Source organism: Balearica regulorum, chromosome 8 (assembly GCF_011004875.1).
Source record: "Balearica regulorum gibbericeps isolate bBalReg1 chromosome 8, bBalReg1.pri, whole genome shotgun sequence".
NCBI lineage: Eukaryota > Metazoa > Chordata > Aves > Gruiformes > Gruidae > Balearica > Balearica regulorum.
The window spans coordinates 30266459-30290333 of NC_046191.1; the positions used below are offsets into that span (position 1 = coordinate 30266459).

At 44.9% G+C, this 23875-nt stretch overlaps 1 protein-coding gene across 2 annotated transcripts; it reads right to left on the bottom strand.

The window, feature by feature from the left end:
- Positions 1 to 734: 734 nt before the first annotated feature.
- On the bottom strand, positions 735 to 23545 carry AXDND1 (axonemal dynein light chain domain containing 1). 2 transcript variants are annotated; one of them, XM_075760410.1, is made up of 25 exons: positions 23079 to 23545; positions 22426 to 22607; positions 21979 to 22079; positions 21253 to 21379; positions 20822 to 20907; positions 19700 to 19756; positions 19472 to 19577; positions 18629 to 18750; positions 17992 to 18132; positions 17430 to 17534; positions 16710 to 16830; positions 16017 to 16118; positions 15278 to 15444; positions 14361 to 14424; positions 13688 to 13922; positions 10750 to 10963; positions 10031 to 10124; positions 9155 to 9363; positions 8494 to 8590; positions 7403 to 7513; positions 6409 to 6552; positions 6129 to 6257; positions 4860 to 4951; positions 3844 to 3995; positions 735 to 3092 (listed from the first exon to the last, which is right to left on the bottom strand). In XM_075760410.1, exons 1-25 carry the CDS (start codon positions 23173 to 23175, stop codon positions 2992 to 2994), a joined length of 3156 nt encoding a protein of 1051 aa, XP_075616525.1. In that variant the 5' UTR covers positions 23176 to 23545; the 3' UTR covers positions 735 to 2991. The 2 variants fall into 2 exon arrangements, with proteins under 2 accessions (XP_075616525.1, XP_075616524.1); XM_075760409.1 differs by lacking the exons at positions 21253 to 21379; positions 21979 to 22079; positions 22426 to 22607; positions 23079 to 23545 and having other exon boundaries at positions 6129 to 6260; positions 20822 to 20992.
- Between the last annotated feature and the right edge of the window lie 330 nt (positions 23546 to 23875).

Consider the following 23875-nt stretch of genomic DNA (forward strand, 5'->3'; position numbering starts at 1 on the left):
ACCTTGGCAGGAAGGACAGACTAGCCCCTCTGTACTTAAGTGGCCCCATCCCCAAGCTGAGCAGTTGGGCAGGGGTCTGAACACGCAGGCAGGTTGGTGGGTGCTGCGACAGCCTGGTGGTTCTGCGACAAGGGAATGAGCTGGGTCCTACAGCATAGTCCTGGATGTATGATTTCGATCACCATCCATGCACGCACACATACACACACAGGCAACTAAGGTATTTAGTCCTAGTTCTAAAAGAGTAGGAAAAGAAAGAGGAGCAAAGGGCAGCACTTCCCTGCAAGGCACATCAGCTGGGCGGAGGAAAGGCAGGCTGTGCTGCTGCTTGCTTCCACTGGGGGGTGAGGCAGGACAAGGTCTGAGCTTATGAGCATCTCTAAACGTTTTAGAGGTGATCCCTTTAACCAGCTCCCACTGAGCAGCCAAGGGGGAATCCAGCACCACTGGGAAAGTGCCAGCAGAGAGCCTGGAGAACAATAATACTTCTGTGTGCTGCAGCTGCCATGGTAGCCTCCACACACAGAGAAGGACAAAGTCCTCAAAACTTCTCTAATCCTCAAAACTCCTATATATCATTTCCTGCCAAAAGCTATTTGAAATGACTGGGAACCTCCTATCTCTTGGCAAAGGCATGGAGCACTGTCAAAGGAAATACCGCTGCACTCCGTTTGTCTCATCTCGGTGCCCTTTGGGTGGATGTCAGCTCTGCTCCTCCCTTTTACTTGACCTGCAGCATCTCCCCTTGCTTCAGAGCAGACCTCCCCTGCACAGCCATTCCCAGTGGTCTGCTGCTGGTGGCCGGTAGAGGCCAAGATAGAGGGCACTTTGTGGCCCTTAACTGCTCACCCAGTCATGCATGTGCCTAGCAGGGGTTACCCAGCCAGTCGCTCTTGGATTTTCACTCATTTTATTCAGTGCCTCTTTGCCTGCCGGTATCACTCATGCGTGTTGGCACATGTAATTGGTACTACTTCTGTTAAATGCAGCTGTGTCACAAGGGTGGCCTGTATGTACTGGCTTAGTACTGCTGCAAAGGACAAGGATTCCACTTCTACTAAAAACCACAAATTCATATTTAATCAGCCCCTTCAGCTCCTTGGACTCCCCTTCTCAACACTTACTGCTCCCGTAATATTTGCTCTACAAGTATTTGCTGGCCTTTTTATAGCAAGGACACCCAGTGACCAGTCCCCTTACAAGTGGCTGGGAAGTGGGAAAAATTCACCTCTGAACATCTCGATGATCACACGAGCATCCGAGCTCCAGGAGTAACACCACATCCAAATCATTCTGCCACTGCAACCCTCCCAGGGGAGGGTGGCAGGATGGCTGCAGCTCCTGCTTATGGGTCTGTAATAGATCTCAGTAGTGATCCACTCATGGAAAACTAGCTCTGGGAAGTGGAACAGTTCTGTAATCTTCCACTGGTGAACATAAGCTGTGTAGTTACTTCTCTGAGGCTGGTTCTGGTTAGTTCTCATGCTGCTGGAATAGGCCGCTGTTTTCCAACCTGGGGCAAAAGGGCGTAATACCACACAGAGTGAGCTGCAGATGATCCTTTCTCTGAACACTTCTCTGGCTGCATTTCTAACTCCATGTAAAATGATTCCTCAGCACATCAAGGACCAACACCTCTACAGATAATGTCTCGAAGGAACAACACTCAGCCTGAGAAATAACTGTCAAGAGACACACAGCACTATGTCAGGGCACACATATTAACCTATTGGCACTCATATCTGCAGAAGTCGGGCATAGCTTTTTTTCAAATATGTAACTTTTCTGCACTTACAGAAAAGGCAAATGATAGCTAAGAGCATCCTCAGTTCCAAAGAACACACCTTGCTCCAGCAAGATCTTCTGTCTTTTACATACACGGAGCTGGCAGAAACTTGTCATTTTACCTTCAGGAGATACTACACTTAAAAACCTTGCAGAAGAAAAACATAATTTCAAAATTATACTTCAGGATTAGTGATATATGATGTTTCCAAAATAGTATTTACTCTGGGGGAGTTGGCAAGGGCTGTCTGAGCTGATGTGATTGCTGACAGTTTCACTGCTTGCTCTTCCAAACTGAGAATGGATCAAACCACAGAGTCACACTGAACCCAGGCAGCTCTGCTGGCCTTGCAGAGCTTTATACCTACACAAGGTAGGGGATCCGACAGCAACAGAAGTCTTGGGTGGCCGCCTCACTGTTGAAGCTGTGGAGGTTAATGTGGATGGGGAGCCAAGGGGCCAAACACAGAAATCACAGGGAAATGGATCACGCATTTTAAATGCCATCCCGGTACACTGAGAGAGGGTGAACCAGCATCATCTAATTTTGTGAGCTTGGTTGCAGGCAGCTCTCCTGTGGCAGCAGGCAGAGAAAGGCCTTCAGGATCAGGCACAGCTTCAAGGCTGCTTCATACTTTCTGAAAGAAGGACAAAATCTTCAAAAGGGGAAGATTCAAAAGATGAACAAAAATTTGTCCTTCCTAACCAGTCAGCTGGTAACCGGATCATCTGAAGCCCAGAGGATGAAGGAGGTACCCATTATCAGACACACAACCAGGCCATGCTGGCACTGAGAAAAAATACCTTGATACGAGAGGAAAGAGGTGCAAACAACTTATTTGCATGATCCAACAGGGATGAGGCTGAATGAGACAGAGCAACAAGAGACCAATGAACACAAACAAGAGGCAAGCACAGGGCAAGAGGAGGGGAAGAGGGCACGCAGGCAGGAGGGGTGCGGGTAGGAGAAAGTCGAGGTAGCAATGGTATTACAAGGAAGACAAGCTGTAAAGTTATGAGAGCTGTGGGAGGAGATAGAGGACAAGCAAGACAGATGTGGAAGTGGCAGAGCCAGCTAGAAGAACAGTGCAAATGCTGAGATGGCACGGAGATGTTGGGGTAGTGGCTAAGGAGTAATGGCAGCGGATTGGGCGTGAAAGGCTACTATGAATGAACACTAAGAAAGTACTCCAGAACTGCTGTTCTTTAATGTTTGCTTTTTCTGGATCCCTTGGAATGGCCAGAGGTAGAAGCTTTGGAACTTGAGCAGGTGCTGACTTCTGAAACACTTTCTTGGAAACATTTTGCTGAAAGAAAAACAAAACAACAAACCAAAGCCATTAAAAATACCATGGAGTTAAAATGTGCCCAAGGTATCACATCCTTAACAAATCAGCCTTTCCTCCCTCTTTGATGGCAAAGAGACAGGATACACTGAAAGACTAAGGGAAGAAGTTTTAATTCCCATTCTTTCTCCTTCTCCACATCTTATATATGTGTGGATCCAGCTGAAAAAGGACACAAGGAAATGCTTTCATCCACAATAAACATGCAACCTAAGGAACTCACTGCCACACCATATGGGCAAGATGAGTAGGTCAGCAGTGTTCAGATAACTCCTGGACACAGCAAGTGTCCTGTGCTATAAAGAGAAAAGGTCTGGGGCCTCTGAGAGTGAAGGGACCTGGAACATTATTTCTTTTTTACCCCAAAATCAGTGATCCTAAACAGACTTTCTTGACTGTAACAGGGAACACTCACAAGGAAGATGAAGCCAATTACAGTGATCTCCTAGATATAGACCCTGTGTCATATGTCAAAAACCAAACAAAATTACTTTCTTTCAAAAACAGACCACGTTCAGCAGTTCTTTCTATCCTGACCTAGAGTCATGGTAAAAGCCTCATTACTTAGCCTCTGACAAAGAGCCTAGACAAAATCTGAGGATGTGCCCAGGAGGAAAGCGTCCTGCACTAAACGGGACATGAATGAGGTATCCTCAAAGACTGCTTCCCTCTCTGACTCTAGGAGAGGGTTCAGAATATTGATTCTCCTGACCTTGCCCTTCTTTGTGTGTTGCTTCTGGGATGACTTTCCCCTCTTTCTCCAGCTCACTCTCTAGCTCTTTGATTCTCTGCAGAGCTTCTTCCAGCTTTTCTTCAAGACCTTCAGCTCTCTCTTCTGCATTCTGAGCACGGATCTCTGTTTCTCTGAAACACAGAAGCAAAGATAATGCTGAAACCTGAAATCTAAGCAGCTGCTGGCAGGACACCTAAAAGAAAGATTTAGAAAGCTGAAGCATTCAGTATGACTGACTGACTCTATAAAACCTATTTACAGTTTAGAGAAGGGCATTTTTAAAAGATCTATAAGGGACTTCATGGCATATCTATGTAAACCCTGCAAATTGAATTAATTTCAAAACTTGGTGTTTGCTAGCAAAGGGTGACATGCTGATCTTCATTATGCAAGGATAAATACAGACCACAGTCAATTCAATTAGCAAGGCTAATGAGATGGGCTTACCCTGGATAATGCAAGCTCACAGACAAAAGTATGAGGGAATGTAATTCAGAGTGCCCGACCCTGCTTAGGCATGGAAGAAGTCACTACCAAACAAACACCTTAGTGTGATTCTGCGCAGAGCCACTTGGGTGCCCCTTCATTGTGTTCCCCACACTTAGGCACAACATTGTATGGCTGTACTTACCCAGCTCCTGGGCACTAATAGGCCCTGGAAGCGCTCAGCTGCATTCACATAGCACCCTGCGAGTGCTAATGGGACCTGAAGTATTAAGTAGTGTTGCAGAAAACCATCATGAGTACCTCTGCAATGTATCTCATTAGTACCCAAAACAGAAAATCTGCACACAGATGAAGGAGAGCTGACATGGGTCATGACTTCAGCTAACATAAATCACAATCAATAGCCTAAGACAAGCAGAAAGGAAGGAAACCCAAAATTAAACCAACAGAGATTGGATGAAGCAGAACCTTACCAGAGAGCAGAACAGGCATTTGTCTGGGATGAAACCCTGTCCCACTCACGCCTCCAGCACAAGACCAGTACTCACAGGAGCTGCACTTGCAGATGTTCCAGCATTGCCAGGGCTTCAAACTCTTTCTGAGAAAAGGGAGTGGACGACTTTGTGGCAGTCATCTCTCTCTGGTTGGGAAGAGCAAAACCTTCTATAAGTGAAAGTGAAACCAACAATGCCGCATTTCATCTGGGGCACGTGCCTGGTTTGGTGCTGGTGTCTCAGTGCACAGTCACAACACAAGCAAGAGCTCAGCATCAGCAAAACATGTAAAACCAGAGGCTATTTCAGGTGCTGAACTGATCTTGGCATTAAAAATAGACTAAAATGCTTTTCTGACTCAGACATGAAAGTCTCACTGGCTCATAGTCTTGGGCTGCTGGTGCATTCACTGGGTTACAGAGGTTGAAGATGGCTGTAGCGAAAAAAACCCAATAAAACAGTATTCAGAGAACAGAAAGAGACAGCTCCTCACAGGGTCCAGCAGGCATAAGCCCGTTTTCTTCATCTGAAGAAGACAACCAGAGTTTGTCTGTAAAGGGAACTGTTAAAAGACTCCTACTCTAAGCTTTGGAAAGTAATTGTAATTTCCAAGGGATCAATTTCTGTAAAACAAATCAAAGTCCATAAAGAAGCACTGTTGCATCTCCCACTGTCACTCTGCACGAGCTGCCCACCTCTAAAGCACCAAGAGCGAGGCACACTCAGCAATGCAGCACACTTAAAGAGTGGGACCATCCACTGACAGTTTGCTAAAGATCCACGATTCCAGGCTCCAGTCTGGGTGTCTGACTGGCCAGGGAATGGCTGCAAAAGGCAGGCCCCTATGACTTCTGAAGACCAACTTCACCAAAGAGCACCAATCCCAACGGCAAGTGGAGAAAACAAGGACCTGGGAGGCCAAAACAACCTGAATTTCTTGTTTCCCTGTTGTTGTGGGATCTCCCTGAATCTCTGAACCCTCTTCAACTCCTCCCATGTGCTCAGCACCAAACCATTTTCACCATTCCAGTCTCTGCAGATACTCCTGGTTCAGACTACATGCATGGTCCCACAGAAGTCCCAGGGCCCCTGCAGCAATGCATAAGTCAGGAGGACAAATTGCTGCTGTGGTAACTGTGCTAATGATTATTTAAAGTTGCAGGAAGAGAAGAATCAGAGAGAACACCAGCACCTTGCACTGCACCAGCAGGTCTGACACAAGTGCTAAATGGAGTCTCATAACAGGGCCTGAGTAGATGGCTAAAACCCAGCTCCAAATCTCTGCCAACAGGCTAAAACCATTGCTGTGGTGGAGACTCCTACCCCTGTAACCGACACAATGTCTGACTTCAGAGACTTCAGGTGGATGTTGGAGTCATGTCCAACACATCTGATCATGTCTGCAGTAGCTTCATTGCCCTCAGTCAGATAATCCATACCAGCACCTGACTGCTGCTGAGAGAGAAAAGGAACAAGAAACAGGAGATACCACTAGCTCAGCGGCATTCAGGGCAGCTGTAAGGCCACGTTTCACATCACATACACACAGCAATAAACAAAAAGGCCCTGCTGGAAAGTAGTGTATTGCAGCTACCACGGTTACCTGCATAATAGCAATTTCCTCCTTTACTACTCGTATTTCTTCCTCTGTTACAGGTTTCCTACTGCTGTTGGCATCTTCAGCTTCAAGCTCTTCCTGAGTTGAAGAAATGATAGTGTCCTTAAGCTTAAGCTTCAATTGCAATTCCTGTAAGGCACCATAAGGATCGGGTAAGCAGCGTGCTCCTTTTGTCCATCCAAATAACCTAGGCAAAGCTAACTGGTCTCTTTCTCTCACACATATTTAGACTTGGACTTCAGCCACCTAGGAGGTCTTGAGTCTGAATATATTTCAAATGACAACTGAATATGCTAATTACCGAACATAAGCAGGACCCACTGTGGCATACCTGCTTTGTATAGGCCATGGCATGGAGAAAGAGAGAGGCAGCACGTGAACTACAGCATTGGCTGTACACTGGAAGTCATGAACAACGTCATTCTGCTTCGGGGTCAAGTTCAGAACTGAAGTAAACAAGTTGTTCAAGACAATAAAACTAAATCCACTTCCTCATCATCTGAACTTCGCCTGTCTCATATGAAATTAGGCCAATGCCGGGCCAACCATCTATAAAACACATCTAATTGTCACAAGCAGTGTCAGACATCTGTCTAGCTACATAAGGAATTAAACTAGAAGTTCAGCCTGATCCCCTGGGAAAGGCAACCACCAGCATTCCGGCCAAAGTGCACCCCAATGGGTGAAGTAAAAGCTACCACGCACCATGGGGAACTGATCTACCAGTGAGGTAAAGTCTCCTAGCTCCACTGAAGCTCCGGTTTTGCCTTAGACCTGCCAGCACAAGCAGCACTGTGGTTTTTAACCAGTTTACAGTCATAACACCTCATAGTTCTAGCTGCTGCTTTGAGTGCGTGTAGGTCTCCATGCAAAACCTTCCTTCAAAATGAAATCTAGCTGCTTCCTTAAGGAAAAGTTTTGAAGCAGACCTTCCTTCAAACTTGTTCAACCTAGAACAGCAAATGCAGTCTATATATACCTCTGATCCAAAGAGGTTTCTTAGTTCTTCTAAATCCAGAAAGGAGACTGGAGTGCCTTTGATCTCTGAAAGGAGAAGACTACATGCTTGAATCCAATTACAGCACTCAGTCTGGGAAGACATAACAGAAAATGATTATTCAGGGATTATTGAGCAGAAAAAAACCAAAACCCTGTTATCATATTCACTCAGTCAGGTGAATGATTCCACCTGTCTTTATCTGTTCCAGGAACCTACCTGGACCCTTCCATCCTACAAAGGAAAAGGAAGACACATTTCTCCAAGCTTTCAGACACGGTATCTGTCACCAGCTAATCAATCCCACCAACTAATTCCTTCAACAAGCTCCTCCTCAGGCCAGTGCAGAACATCTCTGTCACAGTCACTGCCCCAGACCACGTGGGGAGAAACAGAGTGTAAATCCCAGGGGTTAATTTTTCACTCACTCAGGTAACACAGAACAGAAGCACTAGTATTTTCAATGCCTGCAGAGAAGCTTCTTACATTCCTTGAAGCAATGCCATCTGTCCTGTGCTCAAGGAAGCCTTGGGCTTCAGGAAGGGTCAACTCTTGCACTCCTAAAGTGCAGCCAAAGCTTGGCTAAACACTGGCGATGACAGAGGTAGTAATTAAGAGCTTTATATGCAAGTGTAGAATAAAGAGGCGGCAGGTAGGTCAGCCAACTGCAAAAAGTTTCAGCTGCATCTATATAAAGGTATATTGTACCAAGTACCTCCAGGAACTCCTAAGCACCACTCAAGTCTGGATGTACATGGCTCTGACAAGCTTTAAACCAGAGGTGAACCTACTGCCACTCATATGGAATAAATCTTGCAGGAGAGCCCTTACGTATGTACCCTGAAACAGGGTAAGGAAAAATATTAAAACTGAACATGACCTGATCCAGGTTTATCTGCTTTCCAGGACTGGGGAGTCAGTAGGAAACTTGGGGGACCCGGGTAACCCATTGGAGTAGCAGGAGTCTTCCTCCTCCTTGAAACCCTCACGTGTATTTTTCTCTCTCTTTTACAAAGCAAATGCAGTCTCATCTACCCCAGACCTAGAGAGCTGGAAACACAGGCACCTTTTACCTTGATCTTATTCAGCTCCTCCAGCTCAAAATCAGCTTCTAAATCCATCTCAGACCGTTTCTTTCGAACGATTGCATTGACAATCTCGCGGCAGCATCTGCAAAGATGCAGAATGTCACTAGCCCTGCAGGAGTGCCCTCAAATGCTTTATTCCCTTCAGCCAGGATCCTGCTACTGTCAGCAAGGTACAGGAGCTATCTGTAGACCTCTGCACTACAGAAGTCTCCAGAAAAGCAATCCTCACACAACAACCTTCCGGACATCTTGTCCGCAACAGTGCTGGACTAACCCATAGAGGATGTGTGAATCCTGAATCGGGTGGAGGCTTTGCTCCAGATAACCTGGACTGCAGAGCCACTGCCTGTACTGCCCTTATGTCCTCAGAAGTCACCCTCAGTAGTGTGGGCAGAGCCCATGCAATCACAGGTGCTAGCACATTTTATAGCAGTACTAGGTATAAAGCAGGCACTGCCATTCTCTTAAGGTGTTCCTATCTTATTAGGCTCCCTACAAATTCCACTAAGGCCCATTTAGGACCTGGAAAAAGATCCAAGGACAACCAAAGTGATGGGATCTGTCGCCATGATCAATCTCTCAGCACGCTACACGTTTTTTCTTGAGAAAACCCCCTTAGATGAAATTGAAAAACTTCTCCTGATACCTGACTATAGAACCAGAGAGTCTGCCCATCTCTGCAACCAGCTCTTCAGCTTCATGCTGCAGCTTACAAGCCCTCAGAAGCCTGAGCTCCTCGTCCATCTCGGTGTCTGCCTCTTGTCGCTGAGGACACTCACAGGACAATCGGTCTGCTGTCATGTATCTCAGCAAATTCACCAGCCACAGGGACAGGTTTTGGTGCAGTTTAGTCACCTGCACAAAACATCAGAGCCAATCTATGAATGACTGGTCTTGCCAAGCAGTCTGAAGTCAGTGTGTTTCACATGAGTCAATGTCCTACCAAATTCAATTTGCAAACTGACCTAATGATAGAAACATTTGGTTTTGCCATTTTTTTCTGCTGCATTCATTCCTGTTACAAACAGATCTTTTCCTATTGTGGATCTATCCTTCTCCCAGTCCTTGTTTACGATCATATGCTGCTTATCAGCCACGTGGTACTCTCTCTTGTCCAGAATTCAGCAACAAACCAAAAATCACACCCCACACTTACAGAACATTTAAAAAATGCATAGTGAGTGTCTCTGATCTACAATCCTATGAGAAAGAAAAACTACAGAGAGCTAGCAGCCAAAGGAGCTCTCTGAGCAGGAAATATCAATGTTATTCCAGAGAAAATGTTTGCTAAAGATGAAACAATAAAATTGTGTTCGTGCATTGTATAGAAGACCTTACAGCTATTTTTAGAAGAGCTCTCCTGCTCCTTTGGCTGGATGACAAAAGCCACAACTGAAACAGGAAAGAAGGTGTCAAAAGAGAAACAAGCATTCCTCACAACTGCGCTCTGGCCAGATGGAAATTAAACACCGACCACTAGTTATAGTGCTCTTAGCCCTAGCAGTTTCAGGCTTGCACTTACTTTTTCGTTAAGATGCGTGATGTTCTTCTCAACCTCATTATTCATGGACAGAACCCATCGCTGAATCATCTGAAAAAATTCTCTACGTACCACCCTGAAAAAAACCCACAAAACCCCCACAAAAAACCAAACAGATGAAGAAATAAAATGACCTCTAGTGCACCAGACCCAAGGATATCCTGTCTCAAAGACACCTTTTGCTTCCCAGCTCAAGGGAAACAACACATTTTAGTATGCCATATGCTGGAAACATGACACAGGCATTTTTGTTAATGCTATAGTTGTGGGCAAAGTCGTCATTTGCAAGCAATCTCTTACATATATGTTATGCATGTGCTCTGCAAATAACTTATTTCTTGATGATGTTTACCAAAGACAATGGAGCACCATGAGGAGGAATATGCCCCCACAAATCTGACTGTAAATGAATCACATATTTTGGGTTTTCTTCAAATGTCAAGATTTCCAAAGCAGGTGGCAGTTCTGAGGGAGACAGTGATGTTCCAGGAGTGATACTGAAGCCACCAACTGTTTCCACACTTATCGCCAAATCAAAGCAAATGAAAGGCAGTCAGCAATCATTTTAACACTTCAGCTGATCATGTTTATCCCACTGCCAGTTTCCTGCACCAGGGTCCCCACAAAAGAACATTTCTCTCTTCTTAGTGTAATTTAATGTACAAGACCAGCCCAGACACAATTAACACCTCTGTTCTTACGGGAAATGTGGTTTCTCATTGCTCTTAGCTTCATGCAACTGGCTGGAGCCTATACAGCTCATCACTGCATCCACCTGGGCCAGCCATGCAGGAATCTCGTGATAAAATGCCCGCAGCTCAACTTCGTGCATGCCAGAACCTTGCTTCAGCTTTTGCACCTTGAATAACCAATCTTCCATACTTCTCACTAAGGCTGTCAAAAACCTAGCTGTGCCTGCAGGGGAAGAAAATACGAACCTTTAATTACAATTCTTTCAGCCAACAAAAACAAAGCTGGATTCAAAGAGACATGCCAAGAAGGATGAACAGCCTATGTGGGAACTGGCTACACTTAGCACTAGGAATGAGCTGTTTAGTAAGCACTGAATTCAAAGCAAGCTGAAAGAAAAAGGGCTTGATTTGACTTTCCTTCTTGTCTTGGCAGATTTGGCTCCCTCATTGCAAAAAGGCTTAATCTAACCCTCTTTAAAACAGCTTTGCAGTTACAACCTGATTTTTCAAAGACACAGGTCTTGTACGTTATGCACAGATGCGCAAAAATGCCTGGACAAGGTAGTCAATTACTTGTTCATTCACTCATCTGGCACATGCTGATGGATATTCTCTGTTTATTAGGCAATATGCTTGAAATGTAACAATGTTTGCTCTTCATATCTAATGTTTAAGCTTTCTTTCAATCCTGGTGAGGTCCTGGCCTCCATGACATCTTGTAGCGAAGATGGCATGTTATGCACATGGAGGTGTTGACAATTTTTTTTAAATATTTCAATAATTTTGACGCATGGCTTGGTTTCCCCACTGTACAGCTGTGGGGTGGAACTGGTTAACTTCTCTCCTCTGGACTGGAAGAAGTGCAATGAAGCCGTGTTGGGATGTCCAGATGGGTAAGAAAGGGAGGAGGTTACCCTCTGCAGGGTGGAGCCTTTCAGAGCACACGATGGGAGCCCCACAACCAGGCATTAGTTTTTAACGACCAGGAGACCAAAGAGAAGTGGTAGGAATGAAATTGTTTAAGTTTCCCTGCCATGCAGCATCAGCTTAAGAGGAAAGAAAAAAAGAGGTGGCTCAGGAGAGCATGGGATGAGGGAGAACAGTCACTTCCGATCGCTTATGTGTGGTTTGGCCATATTAGCCCTGACACAGTATTCTGGATCCTTATTAAATAGTGGTTTGCTTTGGGAAGGCTGTCTGTGTCATAGCATTTACCTTATAATCAAGTCCTCAGCCAAAGAGAATACCTAACTGGAGTTCACTGGAGAGGTCACTCTAGCCTCAAGTGCCAATTTCAGGGTCAAAACCATCTTATTCTCACAAAGGTGGTACACCATGAAGGCTTTAAGAAGCGATCGAGGAAGACTGAATAAAAGCAAAGGCCTTAAGCCAAACCTTACAGATTTCATTACAGTCCTCTCACATCTCCTGGCTAAAACAATCTCATATCTTATTGTTCTCTCTGCATCTCTAAGCCTTGTAAGCAAATACCAAACCCTTCATATTTCTGGCACATACTGCTTGAGATCAGGTAATCAGATCTTAGAAGATAATAAATACTTCGGGTAACTGAGAAATACTTCAGGTAATTGAGTGCCATTGCCTTACAGGACAAAATTACCATGTTCTCAATATCGTCTCTTACCTAGTCTTTATAATCTCTTTCATTTTCACTGTTTCTTACCAGAGATGCAACATAAAGAGAAGGGAGACCTTGTCTTTTCTATTGAAAGCCCATTACATTACAATACAAGAATGAATCCAAACTGTTCAAAATACACTGTCTTGTGTGGATCAAGAGAATACCTTTCCTGTGGTCCAGTTCCCAAAGCCTTTGTTAAAATAAGGTAAAATCCCCTTTTCTGGGCGTTACTGGCTGAAACAATTTTGCACCAGATGTGTGCGCTGTGCTGCCCAGCCCTTTGCTCAGACCACAACTAACTATCGAGGCTTCTGACAATCTGCTGTTAACTTTTTGCCATGCTGGTGTCTGGCCAATTATGGCCCCATTCCTCCTTCTTTTTCTCACTTTCTAATGAGAACTATCAGGAATATTTAATTCCTTTAGCTGTCTCTTAGGATGGACAGACTTATTCTATCTTAGCTCCTTTAGTAGGCTGAACATACATAACATGTATCATAAGGTAATGCAGGGAAAAGCACAGGATAACTCTGAGTGAAAGAATAAGATGACACTACAAGAAGCAGCTTAGCAAACATGAGCAGCTGTTCCAGACAGCACACGTTCAGTTTAGTTTTAGTCTGCTGAAAGGAAATAAGATGATTTAAAAAAAAAAAAAAAATCAGAGATGAAACAATTCTGAAATCAGACATGAGTCAAGGTCCTGCAGAGGCAAAGGTTGAGAAGGTTAGTTGCAAATTACCCAATGAATGTTTGTTATCTTACATGGGACATGATAACTTTATATCAGCAGAGAAAACATTTATTTACATACTTTATTATCAGGATAATTCAGTATCTAGATTAAGATAACTTTGCATTAGTGATAAGGTAATAGAAAAAAAGTATTACTCTCTGAGGCAGCGTTACCTGGTTAATGATCTTCAAAGCGATGTTTTACTTTACATTCTAAACATCCATTCTTTCTTTTTTACATTTATTTTCTTTTCTATGAATTATCCGCATAATCCCAAACCTCCCATACTCCCTCTGAACATAACACGTGACTTCCCTGTGTCATTTTTACATTGCATGTTCTTTGCACTGTATCACATTTTAAATTTCAGATATTCTTTTTACGTGTGACTGTGAGTCAAGTTTCTTGGAATTTATCCCTTGAATGCTCTTGATTTCTAGCACCTATCTGGGGGCAGACTTTAGCTTTGGAAAAAGCCAGTATGGATTACGTCAACTGGTCCTTTATTACCTGCTACTTTCCTGGCATCCCCAAGGAAAGACTGAGCTGCAAAATTGGTTGTTCCTTACCATTATTCCCACTTATCCTTATATTGTATTGCTGGTACAGTTCACACTCCCTTTGATTTATTTCTTCCAGGGCAGCGTGCTGTGGAGGCAATGCTCCAGCAAAGTCCCGGTGTCGGTTCAGCACTGTTAGTCCCAGCTCCGTCCAGTGCTCCTGCAGGCTGGCAGCGCTCCACAGATTTTCCATCTTTCTTAGGTGTACCTCCCCTCCATACTGCTGCAGGTCTTCTTTTAGCATCTGAAAGAAAAGTAGCAAGCCTGCTGTGCCCCTGAAAATGGTTCTGGACCACCCCTTGGCTGGAACAGAAAGGTGATGGAAATCAGGTAAGAAAAGTGTGAAGGATCCATGAGCATAAAGATCTCACAGTGAGTGGATAGCACAATAAATTGGAAACTTATTGGTGACAATTCTGAGCACTTCAATGGACTAATATCATTTATCAGTCGCCAGAGCTGCCAGTCAGACACTGCTCCAATGCACGACTAAGTTTAATGCACTAGCTGAACCATGGTATTGGTCAATGATAACTTCTCATGTGTAGACTCTTAGCTTAAGCTTCAGCACAAAAGATTTGAGCTGATGTGTGGGTATAGATGCTCAATGGGGCTCAGCTAACGCATGGTAATTTGCTGAGCAGATACCACTCAATATGTCCAACTCCCCCCCAAATCTTACATCTATCAAGTTCTTGATATCTTGTAGGATTTCATCCAGTAGCTTTTCATTCAATGGAGATGAGCTAAAGCAGAGGGAAAGAAGGGATGAGAGCCGAGAGAAAAAACTCCTTTAGTAGCCCGTGTAAAACCAAGAGTCAAGATATACTCTACACATAGTGATACAAATTGTGAATTGAGAGAGAAGTAAAAACCACCAGGCCCTACTCAGAGAGGTTGTTCTCTCACTCAATGTAACACAAACACGGGGTGTCAGTTAAGAAAATATGCTACTTCCAGCAAAGATGAAACTCAAATTCAAGCACATATTGAAAATTCAGACGTTATTAAGTCTACGATTGAAATCTATAAAGTGATGTCTTTTGTTAATGCACACACTGTGTATATTTCTGCATTTTGTACTTGCATTTATGCTTTGTTTTATTTAACATATCACAATGAACTAACAAAACGCCTGCAAACTATAATCACCTTAACAGAAAAAATAACTTTGGATTTGAAACCTCATGTCTCTCAGAGTCTCATTTTATATTTGTATATGAGAGAATTGAATGCTCTATTGAGCATCAATGCGTGTGCATTCAAGTTAAAATGAACCTAACCAAACAGAAGAAATTCTGTTGCGGCAATGACAGCTGCAAACAGGACACTCTGGTTCACAGCAGGAAAGTACAGTCCTTGCTCCACTGGATTCAGCCACAAACCCACGGCATCTCTTTGGATTTACCATTAGGGATGTGATTACCAAAATACATGTGTCGAGCAGAAAAGCAGAGCAGCGAGGGATGTGCAAATTGCACCAAATCTCACTGCACCTGAGAGTCAGTGTATGCTTTGCACTGGGCCAGTGAGCCCTACTGTCATGAGGCAACAGTTGAGGGAGTTGACTGCTACCCCCAGTCCCTCTGGGCCACTCACGGGTCACTGCAATGGAAGTACTGAAGCCACTTGTTGAGGCTGCTGCAGACAATTTGCAGTTTTCCCTGGCTGGACTCCTCGGAATGCTCCATTTCTGCTCCAGCATGACCCAACCTCTCCCTGAGCTGCTCGGTCTCTTCCTGCAGATCAGCCAAGTCTCCCGTGTCCTGCAGCCATTGGACAAGAGGATGGGAAAAGGGACTGTTGTCGTGACTATTCTGATCCGAGTCAGAGGAATTCTCCCTTTGCCCTAGCTATTTTGAGATACGTGCGTATCAGAGATCTGGGAAATGTCTGTAATTCCACAGCACAGCCCTCACAAACCCTTTGAGACAGGACTAGGGTGGCTCACCCTCCCTGGGCATGCCGGAACTGAGAGCTTGACTCCTTGTTACCTGTATGCTACTGAGATACTATGCAGCCCCATAGCTATGAGGCCAAAATTACACTCGCCTGGATTTGTTTTGGTTTTGTGGAGAAGGAACGAGGAGAGGTAGGAAAGTCATAAAGAAAAAGGGGTAACATAGGAAAAGGAAAAGTTTGAGGTAGAGGAAGGGGGACGTGGAGTAAAGAGAGAAAAGCAGAAAGTGAGCTCATTCAAATTTTGATGCTCGTTTGAAACTAGACCAAGATTTGAAAGTTCCAATAACGGCCAAAGTACTGATGCTTTACTGAGAACCGTAGAGCTACATATACCACACACACTTTGAACAGATACCCATCACAGACAGGCCCCTACCTTTGAGGCCAAGAGGACTATGAAATGCTTGAGAATGTTGGTCAGTGTCTTGCCACTAACATGGAGCCTGCGAACCAACGTAAGCTGTTTTCTGTCTATTATCTGAAAGAAACGGTATTATCTGTCCTGGTTTTTATCGAGAGGAGAGGCATCTGACATCATCATGGGAGCTTTACCATAAATGAAATGGAGATCACTTTCCTTACAATTAAATCTCTGATCTCCCAGACAGCCCCAGATGTTCTGCTGAGAGATTTTAAACTTGAATGGGATAAAGTACGAGATCACAAATAAGGGGGAGACACAAACAAAGAACCACAGAATTAACCAAAACGATACTTTGTGAGGAAGCGTAAGGAATCCAGCTACAATATTTTAAACTGTGAGGAATAGGAAACTTTTTAGTCAAACCCATCTCTGAAGGGAAATACTAATTTCACAGAATTTCTTCCTGCATAGAACCTGGAGATCCATGACAAAAATGCTGTGTGAATTAGCTGGTTTCCATTTCAAAACCACACATATCAAATACAACAGATCTCAGGAAACGAGGTCAGGGCAGGTATGAGATGTGTTACTACCAATTCATATTGAATAAAAAACGTTTCTTTGGGATGAAATCTGCAGTTAAGACAAGACTGCTAGCTACGATGGCTTATACCTTGCAATGTATGACAGATCTCCTGCACCTACCTTCAGAGCCAGGTTGTACGCAGCTGAGCTCCAAATGTCTCTCTCTCGGGCTAGCTGCAGGACTTGCTCTTCCAGTCGTGCTCTCTGTAACTCGTATAACTCCCGATACTCTTCGAAAAGGCTAGAAGAAGGGAAAGACAATGAAATACATTTACTGTCTTTCTTATTCACATTTACTGTCTTTCTCTCAATTTCTAAAGCTTTTCTTAGACATTTCCTCCTTCCTTCTTCAGTCACATGCCACACAGCCTGTAAATCCACGGGCCCTTTTCCCTGAGCCTCTACAACAATTTTCTGCTACTTCCATTGTGAGTTTCCGATCAATTTGAATACAAATCTCTGTAAGTGAATCCAGCTGCCTCAGCACTCACCATAACTTTGATACCAGGCACCTAAATCCTCAGTTTCTTAGATATCCGAGGATGTCCACGGGCCCTCAGAGAGAGCTTGCCAGCTGTGAATGTGGGGTGAAGAAAAGGGAATGCCAGCACCTGAGCAATAAATGCAACTTTTATGTCTTAAAACCAAACAAGTTTTGAACAGCATTCTATTCCTTTGAGGAGTTTAGGATTTGTAGCAAAATAATGCCATTTGTCATAAACAGTCAAGTTCTCTTCCCCAGAAGGAAATCATTCCTCACTTCTCCTTCCCAATGACCCCAAGAGAATGATACCAGCACGCTGCAGAAACCTCCCAAACTCAACTTTGAAAGCAACTTACTTTGCATTCGCCTTAGCCTCCTGCATGGCTGCGGCTAGCTCCTCTTGAGCTTTTTCTGCTTCTTTGGTCACCTTGCGGTCATGCTCTCGTACCTCACACAGCTCGCTGAAACAGCAGGGAACAGTCTTAATGCAACTTAGCCATACTCAAAAGTCTCTACTCTGACAGGCCCAGACTGGTGGGCCATACACTATCACACAGAGCTCCCTTCCTCCAACACAATCATCTCGCTGTAGAGGTGAAAGGCATCTTGAAGACCTCCTCTTCCCGCTCATGCACATTGTTCTAACAATGCCTTTCTGCAATCCCCCACCGACGAACCCCCAGTGCGCTAAGGAATGGGGGTGACTTTGCTCTTATTCTGTGGTCCCACACTGCACAGCTGGCAGTGAAAGGGGGCAGTGAGAGTGTGAGGAGGCTCAAGTGTGGTCCCTGGAGCTCTGCTTCAAATCATAACACCGTCTTCCTGCTCCTATGGGAGGAAGGTTAGAAAACCAAATAAAATCAATTGACTAAGCCTAGGGCACAGAGATAATTTCTTAGGACCAGGCAGAATTCAGACCTGGCCAGCTGTTCAACAGATTCTTTAAAATAGAGTAGTTCTCCTGTAATATGTTTGTCGACCAACTGCTGTGCCATCATTTTTTTGTAGAGGGTCTTCATCTGTTCAGGAATCCGCTCCAGGAGACCCACATACCTCTGCCTGCAGTAGAAAGAGTAGGAAAATGGTATCCACCCGAGGGTGCAGATCTCTCATGTGAAGCCCCTTTCCTTTCACTGCACAGTAAGCAAACTTTTGAGTGTTTGGACCGGGGATTTTAAACACTCTGGAACAACTAATTGCTACAAATGGCGGTAATCTGAGCATGGGAACGCTGGCTGTGAAAGAAGTGCCAGCTATTCTGCGTGTGAGAACTTCCACTGAATGTCACACCAATAAGGTGCCCAAGCTCTCAAGTGTGGTGACGGCGCCACCGACTTCAAGCTCCAGGTCACCTAACAGAGGCTTGTTAGCCTCAGTCGTTAACTAGGCAGGGAAATCCTATTTCACTCCTGGCATCGGACCCCATGCGAATTACATCACAACGGACTAGCTTTGCTGGGCAAGGACATTAGGAACGATCTGCAATAGCTAATGCTGCTCCCGAGAGCATGCTGCCATAAATCAAGAGGAGGATTAAGGATTGGCTAACAGTGACCTGAGCTTTGAAAGCAGCTGTCCTCTCTCCATGCAGTCCACGCTGACCTGCCGAATCAGCTCATGGAAAACAATGTTGTAGATGTTCTGCTCTGCCTTCATCAGCTCCAGCAAGTTGTGCAGCTGGCAAAACAGGCAAGAAAAGTCACAGTCTCGCAGAGTGCTGGCCAGCCTATTCCTTTAAAAAAAAAAAAAGAGGTGAGCACAGATCTCATTTCTTCTGAAGGAGGTTTCCCTTTGAGGACAAAACACTACTAAAGGTATAAAGGAGAAGGGAAAGAACCTTTTCAAACGTGTTATGCACTATCCTGACTACCCTCCCGTCAACATCCATGGGAGCTTCTCAGTAATTCCAGCTGGAGTTCCTGCTGAGGCAACGCTCTACACTTTTCAAAAATCCTTCCCCATCACCATGCAAAAATAACAGAAAATAAGGTCAAGCAAGGTACAGATGTTCTTTGACATCTGCTTTTTAGGTGTATGAAGGTTTCCAAAGGCCCATTTTGTAACACAGCGCCTATTTCCCAATGAAGAGATGAGACAGCTACTGCCTTCATTCCTCCACAGTAACAATGCCAAATGGATTCCTTTCTGGCATTTTTGCCGGAAACGTAACTTCCCTCACCAGCAAGCTAACAGTTTTGTTCTCTGTGGATCAGATGAAGATGAAGAGCAGCTCAGGAGAGGAAACCCCTGGTTATTACAGGACCTACAGACAGCCAGCTTGGGCAGAAACTAGCTGCTAGGAGGTAGTTTAAGCACAGCAGGGATAAACACTGGGGAAAAACAGGATGTTATTTTTCTGGGTACAAGAAAGTTACTCGGGCGCAAGCGAGTTATCCACCTGTGAAGGTCCCGTTACTCTGATTAGTTTGTCTACTCCAGCTTTTTCCAACATGCTGTCCATCACCTCCATCAGCTGGATGACCTCTAACCTCCCAGAAGGTTTCCTGACAGATGAGAGAGAGGCACATCATTATTCTGTAGAGCATGTTATGGTATTTTCCCAGGAAATGAAATTGAGACAGCTGGGGTTTTTTCCAGCAACAACTTCATGCAGGGTGGTACGTACAGGGATGGGAACAGATGTAGTTTCTTTTCGCGGTCTTCGAGCAGCGTTGTGTATTTACTGAAATGAACACAAATGTTAGAACTTGATTACAAACAGTCCTTCCAGTGCTAGCTACAGGATCTCACTCTCTCCTTCAATCTCTTTGTCCCGTGTACAAGATGATGAAGGTTGAAGAGGCAGAGGAGGTTCTACAGGGTTGTTCTTCAGTGGGAGCATCCAGTGCCTAATGTGAGAATTGGACCTCCTGCAGCTGTTTCCCCAGCTGGAGCTCCTTCTTATTGCCACTAATGACAAAAATTTTGTAGGAACCTTCTCCCTTTACGACTTCTCACGGTACTTGGCTAAGAAGTGACCGATGGGTTTAAAAGTTACTGGTGGGGCCAGAAGAGCACCACGTATCCACGTCACACCCACCCAGAGACTGATCACAGGAGACCACAGCATTCTGTTGCATTATGTTGGCAAAGAAACCGTGAAGATTTCACACCTAATCATAGTATTTTAATCCTTGAACGATGAGAAAGAATCTTCTTTAAATTTAGTAAGTTGTCTGGAGAGACCAAGGGGAGTCTCAGTAGCCTTTTTTGGGCAAGGCTTGGTAAACTCAATTCAAAACTCACATCCTGAAAAATTAAAATAAAATAAACTAAACAATCAAGCCAGAGTGGTCAGATTCAAGATGCCGCGAGGTCTATACAAGCATAAAGTGAGAGTAACAACTACCCAGAGACCCCCAGCTTTACGGCAGAAAGTGACTCTAAAAGAAAAACAGAGAAACTAATCAAAATTAAACAAAACAAACAAAAAAAAAGGGCAGCAGCAGCAAAACAACTTCCAAAAGTTGCCTGAAGAGATCAAACCAGACTTCAGCTTCTACATTCACATCCAACTACTGAAACCCCTTGAGCAGCAATCCAGGAAATTCTCTGTTAGCCCTCCAGAGCAGCAGGGACAAAGGAGAGGAGGGTCACCTTGCTCTGCAGAGTTAACTCCAGTCTGGTTGTTACCAGGGGGGTTGCACAACCGAGAGGTGTACCAGGGCAGCGTCTTCAGCCTCCCATCGCTTTATCCCCCCACTCTGAACAGTTGAGCAGAAACCCTTGTAAACCAGAAAACACTCACTCATCGAAGTACTTCAAGGGCAGAACTCCCCTGTTTTTCACAATGTGAAATTCCTTGGGAACCAGAATATCTGCTAGGTTTGCTCGCTGGGGATGGAAAAGAGACAGAGCACAAAACGTCAGTGTAATAGACATGAATACACTCCCGGTTCCTTCCCAAAGGGGACACAGGTTTGGCAGCCGGGAGAGGGAAGCTCAGGTAGCGGCTTTTCACACTGCTTTTCCCATTCCCACTCCACGCCTCCACGGCCTGACAGAAATCGATATCCAAAAGCAGATTGGAATAACTAACACCCAGCTGGGGGGGGGGGGGGGGCGGGCGGGGGGCTGCCAGCCACAAGGAAAGCTGATGAATTTTAGGATAAGGACACATGTATGAAGACCTCCCTTCTGCCAGTCAGTGGCACGCAGAGAAACACCTGCAGCACTCACAGGAGAATGCGGGATGGTACTGCGGATCCCTCTCTGGTCCCGACAACTCCCAGCAAAAGAGCTTCTGCCAGTCGTTGCTTTCTTAGCTTCTTGGCCAGTCGCAACATCACACAGGTAAGAGACATCCCTGAAACGGAGGGGAAGAGCTCATGCACTGATGCGCCCCACAGGCAACCCACCGTTCCCTTACTACCAGCCCAAGCCACGCGTGGGTTTGTTCTGCTCAGCCCCAGGCCAGGCTTACAGCCAGGACTCCGTCCTTCAATGACATCATGTTTTTTAGGCAGATTAATCTCTCACTGCCTATCCATTTTTCACATCTGCTGCCAATGCCATACCGTATACATATCCAATGACTAATAAAGAGCAAAACATTTCTCACTTCCTAGCGCCATTAAGTGTCGCTTCTTTACAAAGAAGTGTAAAGCTTTTCCCTGCTAAGCCCGATAAAGCCAGAAGAGCTTCTTTTCTTAATCGTGGATCACAGAGCATCCCTGTGAGTCTGGCATCCTTTGGAAGGATGGTTCCAAGAATTACTCATTTAGCAACTCTTTTATTTACTACTCCCAAAACATCTTTCCCTCACATCTCTCCAGCCCAAACTCGGACAGGACAGCTGGTCCATTCATCCAGCCACTACCGTGAGAAAAGACCAAGCTCTAGCTTTGTGTTCCCAGCTCTAACATCTTTCCAGCGCCCGGTGCTCCTTATCCCTTCCTTGCTTACCTTCCAGCACCCGTCAAACTGACAGGGTGGTCTGTCAGGTGTCTGAATTTGCTCCGACGATTAGGATAATGCCAAAGCCGATCTGGGGTTTGCAGGCAGCCCTACAGGCAAGGCACACGTGGCTGTCACTTCTTATGGAGAAACATGCCAAAGAGTGGGAGAGGTCAGGGTTGCTGTCTAAACAAGCTCTGCATCATTATTTCTGTCTTGGCGGTAAAAAAAAAACGGTGTCAGCAAAACAGCCTCAGGGTGCGAGCAGGTTTTGCAGGGACTGGAAGACAGCAATTTGGATCTGCACCAAGAGGTGCCATCAGAAAAGTGATGCAATATACGATAAGTTTATCTTACAAGGTCGGCAAACTTTCCTTTTGCCCAGGGGAGGAATATGCACCCCCAGTGAAGAGACGATGCTGGACAGAAAAAGGCAGGAGATGGAAACGCACTCACCCTGAAGCCCAGCGGGATTTTGGTGGTTTGTGGGGACCGTAAGTACTCTGGGCTGTTGAGAGACCTGCTGGCACAGGTCAGGCTTCGGAAAACCTCTTCTGGAACAAAACTACGCTCCAGGGAAGAAGAAACAGGCCTGATGTGGTCAAGCATCCTTGGGGTACCCCTCAGCTTAGGGATCTCTGGAAAATAGCACATCAGAACTGTTTCAACAGCATTTATTCTGCTGATGAAAGAGAAAGCAAAACTGATGATAAACTACAGAGCTGAGAAGAACAGGATGTCTTGCCCCAAACGAGGATCAACTCTAATCCTTTACCCCAAAGCAGGATCAGCTACCTAAAACTCAGGCAGCTAATCCTATTTTTAGCAGTTGTTAGATCTTCAGTGAAGAACAACAGTTACCTTCTAAGGGTGGGAGCTGTGCCCAGCTCTCAGACACAGAAACACCAAGGGAAGCTGTAAACAACTAGCGTTTGTGTGTTTCTGTAAAGCCATTTCCCTTCCTGTGGGTCACTAGCAGTCAGCTTTCTGCAGATATTCACACCCTGAAATACCAGCAAGTGCCTAAATAAGGGTAAAACTTGACGCAGCAAGGCATCCCGCTGTGTGAGGGAAGCCGGAAGAACGGATGTCAGATGTACAACCCCTACCTGACCGGTCCTCGCCAACGGAGCACGCGCGCCCAGCACCGCTCCATCTCCTTCCCTTGGCTTTCGGTCCAGGGACGGGCACTCCAGTTGTGGGCATAGCCAATGCCTATTTTAACGCCTAAGCCAAGGCAAGTTGTAGTAACAAGTGATCTAGGAACAGAATTAAACCCATATTTGTACTTCAAGGGGTTGACAGTTATTTTGTTATTTATTGTGAAAACCTCCTTACACCTGACACTAGGTACACCAGTTGGGAAGAAGCCCCCGATGCTTTGCTACATCATCACAGGGCGCTTGTTTTTCCTTCTACAAACCGCATTAAGAACAACTGCTGCTTTTATGTATCTAACTGGGCCAGAGATTTAATTATATTTGCCTCCAATTATTAATCTTATCCCTTTTTCTTCTTAGCAATATCTTACAAAAAAAAAAAATATTCCTAGTTCCATTAGTTTTGCAGTCTCCATGAATTCTCATTTTCCCCCCACCCCCTACTAGCCCTGCCAATACATATTGTTCTTTATTGGTAATTAAAACTTTTTGGCCTCCTTAGCAGCTGTATCTTTGTATACCATGTTTTTCTAATTAGACATGAACTACATTTCTTTGCCTTCAGATACATTTGTGGGTGTAGGTATAATCCAGGAATCATCCTGTCAGGCAGTTTCTTGTTTTGCTGCATAAATGATTTCTTGGAAAGAAAGTATAAAAAAATTGCTAAAAGCTTCTGACAGAAGAAAACTTTGTTCCCCCTTTAACAGCTCTGTTTGGCAGCACACGGTATTCCCACCAGGAAG